The following is a 9,742-nucleotide window of genomic DNA, read 5'->3' on the forward strand; positions in this document are numbered from 1 at the left end:
TCAGGTTGTGTTGGGTCGACTACCTTCACGACCAGGTAGACTTAGGGTCCCAGTTGTTTGGGACAACGGGTCCGTGGTACCCCGACTTGACTATCTCTACCTCCTAGGATCACTTTTCCTTGCCTTTTAACTACCCCTGTTGAGCCATTTCTGCTCCTTTGACTTCGTTGGTGTCACTTTGACGGCCCGATGCCGATAAGCTGCCGCCTGTTCGGGATACGACGATTTGTCCTCTGCCCTTACGGTCCGGATGTGCTATGACGTATTGGGATACCCCTGTTGAAGTGATTTATGGTTATTTCGTAGGTTTCGTGAGTTGAGAAGCCGCTATCCATTTGGCGTGAGAGATTCACTTTCCGCCCGATGGTGCAGCGTGAGCTTCAAAGCATCGAGACTATTCCATACGAAATAATCACTTTTTGATAACCTATACCCCATGTTCATAATGATAAAGCGAAACTCCTTACATCGAGAGTCTTCTTGGGTATCCCCCGAGATGTAATTAACCAGTAGGAATACGTTCCTCTGAGAGACTTTTGACCCCAGAACAAAAAATGTTCTTTTTGGTTCTCTGGTTACGGGTAGTTCATATAGAGATTTTACTCGTGGATGTTGTTTTCTTTTTCCGAGGTACTTCAATCCGATTTTGTTTGGATGTATACTCTTGATCCATCACACGAGAATTATTCCTATATAAGCCTTCCGTCTCTTTTTCTTTTTTGATTTGTTTGCCTATTTGTTGTAGTACGTTAGTTCACTATTCGATTTCTCTCCTCTTCGAATCATTCATTTGGTTCAAGAGGGAGATTTACTCGAATAGGGAAATTATACGACGACATACAAAAAGGCAAGCTGGCGACTCCGAGATCTAAAAAGAACCAAAAGAGAAAAACAGAGTCAGGGGACCATTTTGCACTTTTCACTTTTGTTTTTCCAATTCGAGGTTTAAATGATGTGTTATATCTGTAAAGCTGTTTTAGTGCAAGTTCTATCCATGTTTTTAAATGCTCATCATTCAAATCCATTTAACATCAATTTTATCTATCATCTTATTTATGCATTTTTTGCCCCTCTTTCTACATTTTCAAACCTCCTGTGCAATTTTTTTACTATCTTATAATTAATAAGTTTACTATCATCATCCTTCTAATATAATCATTTACAATCTAAACTTCTTAAGATAGTGCAACTGCTTATCATTTACATTCTAATCCTCGACATGAAATACTTATAAAAACATATGCAAAGAAATTAAAGATAAATTGTTACAACTATAAGGTAGGTAGAATGGATAACAAAAAGAGCTACTATATTTTTGTTCATGATGTTTAAAGTTCATCATAAGCAAAACAAAGAAGGTAGCAAACATGTCCTGTTATTGTACAAATTCAGATTTAGACAATTTGTACTGCTGAACTGCATAGAAGATAGGCAATAAAATAATTCACTTTTATAACTGCTTTCTGGATATGCTCATTATGAATCGAACAGTACAGAGGACAAACTAATTATTACCCATTTAAATGAGGTTTCAAAATAGTCCCTTGACTATTTACATGGGGCAATCTTAGTCCGTAGAGTTTATAAAAGTGTAAAATTAATCCTCGTGCTCTTTTAATAATGCAACCCCCTAAAAGAGTATGGGATTACATTGATAATTTTAGAGACTTTGGGGCTAAAATGACTAGCTGTAAATGGTCGGGAGACCATTTTGATGCTTTTCTTCATTCCATTTTATCAGGTAAGAGACTGACTGCTTACCTAGCTCACAAAATTTTCAGTCTAGGAAGAAAAATATAAGAAAATGAGGGCTAAAATTGACCAGAATTGAAAGAGGACATTACCTTGAGTGCCTCGACGCGACAATTTATCATGCGATTGAATTCTGAAAGCAAGATACAGTGAGCTTGGATCTCATTACCCATGTCCTTTAAAGGGCTTCGAGCTAATCTTCCATCAGTTTGAGATGCCTCAGCGGCCAATACAGTTAATTCTGCAAGTAGGACCAATCATTCAATAAAAACGGTCTCCAACAATGAACTAGAATTTAGGGCTTGATTTGAATAACATTTGTTTTTGTTTTTACTTTCATTTTTAAATTATATTTGTTTAGTGTAATTTCTGCATATTTTTGTTTTTTGTTTTAAAAAAAATTAGCGTATTTTTAAAAATATTTGAAACATCTAAAACTTATTCTGAGTTGTTTTAAAAGCAACTAAACATGCTATAACATATCAAATACATTTTATTTCAAGTGAAAATATACAACAACAACAAAGCCTTAATCCCACTACGTGGGGTCGGCTACATGAATCATTTTTCTCCATTGCGTCCAATTTAAATAAATATATAAACAAAACAAAATAAAAAACAAAAATCAAAAGTGATCCAAATGGCCCCTAAGGATAGACGAATTGTCTCAATAATAATGGAACAGGACCTTCAGATGCCGAGACTGTTAAGATCCTCGCAAAAGCACGAAGTGCTTGTGGAATGCCTTTTCCTATTCTACCTGAAGTTTTCACTTCCCTGTTGGCATATATCAAAGTGCGCATTCAACTTGTCATATAACGGATATCCCCTTTAAGCAGGAAACTAAAGAAATTTCATAAAGCAAGAGCAGGATATAATGATGCCCTCAAGTTTACACGTGTAAGTGCTCATTTTAGGGCATGTATCACCTGATTAGTACTTAGAGCATAAATCAATTATTTAATAATTAGAAAATTAATAATATCATCGATGCTTAATGATAAAAAAAGGCATTAAAGAAGCCCGTTAATTAGGTTAAGCAATTCATGATTATGCTGCCGAACCATTTAATGGTGACAATGAAAGACCATTTGCATGGGGATAACTAAGATACAATCAGGTTCTGATTAATTAATTATGGACATTTTAATTATTATTTCCTTAAATGAACAAAAATTATGCTAATATACATAAATCAATTAATAACTAGGATTCACATACTAAGGTTAAGTGCAGTAGATAATCAGGCCAACTAACTAGGACTTCAAAAATAATAAAAATAATAATGATAATGATGATGACAATGATGTTGATGCGAGAATGAATTAATTGATTCTTAATTTTGATAACAAAAATTAAATTACAGATTAAATAACATTAAACAGATAATAATTCAATATACTTTTGATAATGCCTGCAGTTGCGTAATTACAACACATGCATCATGGTAACAATAACAAAAGCAGTAAAACAATGTCAACATTAACCAACTATTGGTCAAAATAATTGCCAATTAGATCAATAATTGTTAATTTGATTCAATAGGATTTTAAATTTGGTACTACCCGCATTGCACCAAATCCTTAGAGTGTTGCACATGATAGGATGACTTTAATAATGCATTAAGAAGCGGTTTGCAAGATGGGCTTCGAAAGCTAGAAGTCATTTTGTACAAGGATTTGACAGGTAATAAAAAGATTTATCTTGGTTCCAATCTAGCGTTTCTAGAGGATTGATGGCCACAAGGTTAATGTGAAATAAAAAAAGAATTATGAGAAATAATCTGATGGTGTGGGATTTTTTCCTCCTCTTCTTCATGTGTGGGTGTATTTGGGAATTAAAAGTGTAGTTGAGTGCTCTTGATTTGTACTTGTCAGTTGTAGTTTCTCTGCCAGCGGATCAAAACCTCTCTCTTCTCCCATGGATAAAAACTTGGTTGAACCATATAAATATAGGTCTCTCTACCATTAATGTGTTCCTCTTTTTCTGTTTAAACATAGAGCATCGTTCTCAATCTTGGCGATGCTTCTGAGTTTTTTTTTGGAATCATTACTACAAATAGTTAAAAAAATGTACTTTTCAGATCAAAGCCAAGAAATTTTAAATCAAGAAATTCGATAAGTTAAAAAATCTTGGCTATTGGAGAACTGAACTACTAGAGTGATTGCCGTTGAGTGAAGATGAAAAAGCACAACCTAAGTGTGTTCAGTGGGCGAGATTTTGACCTAGAGCAGAGAGAGATTCATCACAAAGGTTTACGACTCAAGAAAGAGTAATTTTTTTGACATAACCTTTACAAGAAGACCTCTCAGAAGAAAGGATTATTTTTGCATTCACTATGCTCAAGAAAGAGTAATTTTTTTGACATAACCTTTACAAGAAGAGCTCTCAGAAGAAAGGATTATTTTTGCATTCACTATGGCACATTGATCAAACCACATTTGAATTTATTTAGTTCAATTATTCATGATTTCAGAAATATTGATGTGACTATTTGTTGGATAAAAAATTATCCATGGATAAACTAGAACCTTCCTAACACTTACAATGAAAAGAGCCAAGAAAATAGGAGAAAGAGACGAATTAGGGTAAGAAACTCTGGGGTTTCACTATAATTGGTTCAAATACCAAAATTCGTTTAACAGGGCGCTTTCAACAAACCCCTATTTAAAGGTTTGAAGAGGGGATTGATCACAATAGAAAAGGCTCCATATTAACTTAAATGACTAGGTAAGGTACATAATAAGACTAAAGCCTTCTTGCAGTAGAGAAAAGTATTTGAACTTGTAGCTGACTTGCTTAGAGGAGTTGGCCAAACTTTTTTTATGAAATGATTGGCTTGGCGAGTAGCTACTGAGTTTCAACAAATATGCTGAAATTTGGTAATTAAGCTTGAGCTTGAATGAATATTACTTTAGACTCTGGCGAGTTCACCAGAAGCCCACTGAGTTCACTAGAAGTCAACTGAGTTCAACATGACTTTGTGATTTAGGGCGAGTTCATATCAAATTGTGTGAGTTTATGCCTATTCAATCGAGTTCAAGTTGATTTGAATGAATTATAATTGTCTTATACCATGGAGTTAAACTTTTAGATATTTAGATATACATTAATTTTTTCTCACTTATTTCTTTCAAGTGTAACGGCAAAAAACAATAAAGTAAAAATAAAAATAAAGACTTTTTCCTTTGAAATAGCAATATCATGATTTCTCACTTCTCTTAAAGAGAATTTCACCTACCTTACAGAGTTCATTGTTCACTTCATCCTTCAAAATATAAAAGAATTGGAAACTAAATGGAAATTCAAATATCTCATGATTACATTCATGATAAACTTGCCAAACTCATGGTAAACTCTTCAAAATTATGGTGAACACATCAAACATATGGTGATTTCATCAAACTCATGATAAACTAGTTAAACTAATGGTGAACCCGCCATAGTCAGAAAAAGCAGTCGACAAAGTTCTTGACAACTCACCCTAGATTGGGCATATCCAAGTGCCAAAAGTGCATGACAAGTCAACAACTATCGACAAAGTTCTTGACAACTCACCGTAGATTGGGCATATTCATCCAAGTGCCAAAAGTGCATGACAAGTCAACAACTACGTTAAGGAAGATCAATGATCTATTTCTAGCAAGTCAGTTATATGTAGGGCTAGCAAAAAAAAAAACTCAGCATTAGTGAATAGCTTGTGTTCAACTCGCTAAGGAACTTGTCTTTGATTACTTCATTAAGGAAGCAAGTTGAACACATAATTTCTTTAGCTAAATTTAAAAACGAACCAAACCCAAACAGAGATTTGCTTAATCGTGTTAAGCTCATTTTGACTCGAATTAATTAAATAGTTAAAAAAATATTTACTATAACCTTTTTATATTAACATATTTAGTTATTTTTAAAATAAAAGTCAAATTTTACATTTTTTTTTTTTTAAATCATTCAAGATAAATTCAAGTCAAACACGAGCTAAAGCAAACAAACAAATTTGAATCAAGTCGAACACGAACATGTTATTCATGAGCCGATTTTAATTAAAACAAATATAATTTGAATGAGATGAACATAAACAAGCACTTGTTTATATCCCAAGCTATATGTCAAGTACTCAATCATGGTGAAATTAGGCCACTTGTCTCACGTATTTTACAACAAGTGATCAATGGTTCTTACTGTGTATTTCTCTCATTCATGTAACTCAATATATCAATTTTTTTTGTATCGCTCAAAGTCTAATCCCGAGATAACACAATCTGACCCACTTTCATGTACTAGAATCTATAGTGTGAAACTGACCCACTTTCATATACTAGAATCCACAACGTGAAAATCAAAAAGCTTATCACTCTAAATCGCGTCTTTCTCACTTATTTCCTCTCCTATTTTGTTGTGAGTATTAGCAAGGATATGGAGGAACCCTCGAATAGTTTTGGATAAAACATATTGCCCAATCAGCATTATAAACTTGAAGCTTCCATTAAATTTCTGCTGACATAAATTTTACATGACAATCCAAATCGTTACCTCCCCCTAAGATCTTGTATTTGGTTCATAATGAATTGATTTTGAGCTTCCGTTTCATATAATTGTACAATTTAAACAAGAAAAACCAAATTTTACAGCCTTCATGAGCAAGTATTTCTTATGGAGAGTTCACGAAATAAATAATGAACACAAAAAAAACTAACACAGACATGATTTTAAAAGTGCGCCCAGAAGAGCTGAAAAAATTATCTTTTCCAGTTGGTAGCTGAGGATGCTTATGAAGAAGCTCCGTCTTCATTTTGTGTAGAGGGTCATATAATGGGACCTCCATGAAGATTTGGACCTGGCAACCATTGAGATATCAGTTAGGAAAGATGAATAATCTGCCACGAGAATGTGCCATATGAATACTCAAATCACTAAAAGAAAGCTGTTTAGTTCGATAAAGCAAACAAAGAAAACAAAAATTAGCAAAAACAATACTATATAATTTCAATACATGTCCAAGCCTCCTCAAGGTTTATAAAGAAAATTGAAATTAACAAGATGTCTTTCACACCATGGAGGACAGATCTTGGTTTGCACAGGCAGAGATAGAAGAATCAAGCGCACAAGAATCCCCCAATGCAGGGTTATGAAGGGATTGATGTACCTAGAAATACATTTGCATTATAGAGAGGAAAGCTTGTGTGATTCAAACCCGCATCCGGGTTCACAATAAAGTTCTAACCATTTTTCTTCAACCAGCACTTATAAATATGGCATAAATATAACTACATTGAAACAGGCAACTAACTTATTAGCAATAATAAACTTTTAGAGAAGGAGACCATTCAAAATAGTTTTCACGCTATAGAACAAACTTTAAGCTTTCCTGGTGTTTAATATGACAAATTGAATCAAACAGAACATGAATTACTGCAGGACCTACAGTTGTCTGCTTCCTCAATCTATCATAATTTCTCACATGGTGCTTTTTATCAACCCTATGCTAGCTAATTTAACTCCCTCACTCTTAACGTAGCTGGAACTGAACTATAATACTTACAAGTGTTAAAGTTAACTATGTTGGTGTAGCAATACTAATAGTTTTCTCACCCGCTAACATAAATTTTTAAGCTAAAAACGAGTTAAATTACTGATAACAGGCCAGAAAGTGATCGTCATTTGGTTCCACACTCCAGAACTGATATCACAATCGAAGATTTGATTACAATTTTATAGTTCATGTGGTTACGCCTCCCATGAGTCAGTGGGCTTCAACCATAGTCATGTAAGGCTCAAAAGTGAGTGAGTATAATGTGGGAAAGCATGATATAAATCTTGATCACTATCATTGACATGTCATACTCTAGATTTTATGCATCTTAAATCCACTGTGTTGTATATATGAGAGTTTTTGTGTGAGCGCTTCCACTTATGTATGGTGAGGTATGTGTTATTTGATAGTTTCCAAGTCAACTCATGTATTTTTAGTCATAAAAAGTCTTTAAAAGTCAATATAGGTTAGTTATGTTAGTATGTATAGAATGACAGGAAACGAGGAGTGAGTGGTCTCTGCCCCCATTGGCCATCACCAATTTATCTCTTCCTTGATTGATTTGATTCAAAAGCCTTTTGACTTCTACCTTCATTAGTTTGTGACTTGTAAAATTCATCTCCGTTAAAATTGATTTCTTGTTTTCCCCACCAATAATAAAACATTTGGATTTCTCCATCTTTCCCTCTTCATTCATTTGGTGCATTTTGTTATCCTCTTATGCCTGTAAATTGTGGGTCTCTTGTAATTTGAAAATCACTTGATAAAGAAATGAAAGTTTGAAGTGTTGTTACTATTCTTGTATACTTTCTTGCTTGAGAAAGACATTTTAAAAGCGTGCAATCCTTTGAGAAGGATTTTCAAGGCTAAAACAAAGAATGATGAAGGATTGTTTGTTACATCTTTTCTGGTCATCTCGGTGCCACTACTAGTTTTGTTTATTGATCTTCTTCCTCCCAAGATCTCCCTCAAAATCTTTCTTTAAGAATATGTTATTGTGATAGTTTAAGGTTGATAAAAATATGAGCTTTCATTTTGGATTTTGTCATTTGTTAACCACGAGTTTCTCCTTCAATTTTTTTTTTATTTAGCCTTGTGCTTAAGGTAATCTTAAGATAATCAAATCTATTTTAAAATTCTATTGACTTACTACTTTCAATTGTCTAATAATTTGGATCTGGTTTTATCTCTAGAGTTATTGTGGTTTAAGTAGGAACTTGAACATGAAGATCGATCCTAGTAGTCATTAGTTAGATGGCACAGTTAGGATTAGTGGAACCCAGGTCTACTTGTAGAAATTGAATGCTCGCACGCCGCCATTAAATGTTTGCACGATGCCATTAAATGCTTGCACGCCACCATTAAATGCTTGTAGAAGAAATTGGATTAAATAGTGGCCGCTCCTCCCCTCCACAATTTTATATAAGGCGTTGGCACAAGACGAAGAAAAATGAATTATAAGGTTTCAAGTTCTCCCTCCGTCTCTTCTGTGATTTGCTTGCGGTGAGGACTTATCTCTTCCCTGCGGTTCGTTCTTCTTCGGTGGCTCACGGGAAAAGGATGAGAGAGGAGGTTGAAGGAGAGGAGCGAGAAGAGTGGGAGAGTTTTCTAACAATCGTCGAGGTGATCGACGGGTGTATTCCTCAAAAAAATAAAATTTTCTGCAACTCCGTGGACATAAGCAATTTGTCGAACCACGTAAAACTGTGACTGTGTTCTTTTAATTTGAGAATTTTTTCTCGATCCAATTTTTTTCGCTTTATTGTCACCGTATTTTTCACAACAATTAGTATCAGAGTCTCAGTTCAGATCTGAGGAAAAACGATGACTAAAGAAAAAGTAAAGGTTTCGGGGATCGAGAAGTTCAACGACACAGATTTTGGTTACTGGAGGATGCAGATAGAGGACACCTCTATGGGGGGAAACTCCATCGCCCGTTACTGGGAAAGCGACCGGAGAAGATGGATGAAGCCCACTGAAATTTGTTAGATCGACAAGTTTTGTGGGTTAATCGATTGATCCTTGCACACAACGTAATCGAAGAAAGGACAACTACAGATCTCAATAGCAGCCCTGTCAGGTATGAACAAACAACCATCAGTGAATAACAAGGTGTATCTGATGAAGAATTTATTCAGTTTGAAGATGGCAGAAGGTAAGTATGTTGTACAACACATGAATGATTTTAATACTATCACAAATCAATTATCGTCTGTGGAAATTGAATTTGATGATGAGATACGTGCACTAATCTTGTTGGCTTCATTGTCAAATAGTTGGGGAATCATGAGGCTGGTTGTCAGTAATTTTACAGATAAATCTAAACTGAAATGTGACGATATCCGTGATTTGATTTTGGCTAAGGAGGTGCACAGGAAAGATTCAGGCGAGATCTTATGTTTGAGTTTGACACTTAATGTTGATTTCAGAGGGAGATCATATGACAGGAACTCAAACAGA

General features: G+C 34.6%; 1 protein-coding gene across 1 annotated transcript in view; it reads right to left on the minus strand.

Moving 5' to 3' along the window:
- The window catches only part of LOC110033101 (fructose-bisphosphate aldolase-lysine N-methyltransferase, chloroplastic), a 70,345-nt gene that overhangs the window by 5,335 nt on the left and 55,268 nt on the right, over nucleotides 1-9,742 (minus strand). Inside the window, exons 11-13 of the mRNA XM_020736970.1 lie at nucleotides 6,453-6,586; nucleotides 2,441-2,529; nucleotides 1,845-1,993 (exon numbers count right to left, since the gene is read on the minus strand). Of these exons, the coding sequence (XP_020592629.1) occupies nucleotides 1,845-1,993; nucleotides 2,441-2,529; nucleotides 6,453-6,586 (372 nt within the window). The remainder of the gene's footprint in view (nucleotides 1-1,844; nucleotides 1,994-2,440; nucleotides 2,530-6,452; nucleotides 6,587-9,742) is intronic.

This window comes from Phalaenopsis equestris, unplaced genomic scaffold (genome assembly GCF_001263595.1).
Source record: "Phalaenopsis equestris unplaced genomic scaffold, ASM126359v1 Scaffold001091, whole genome shotgun sequence".
In the NCBI taxonomy this organism is placed as follows: domain Eukaryota; kingdom Viridiplantae; phylum Streptophyta; class Magnoliopsida; order Asparagales; family Orchidaceae; genus Phalaenopsis; species Phalaenopsis equestris.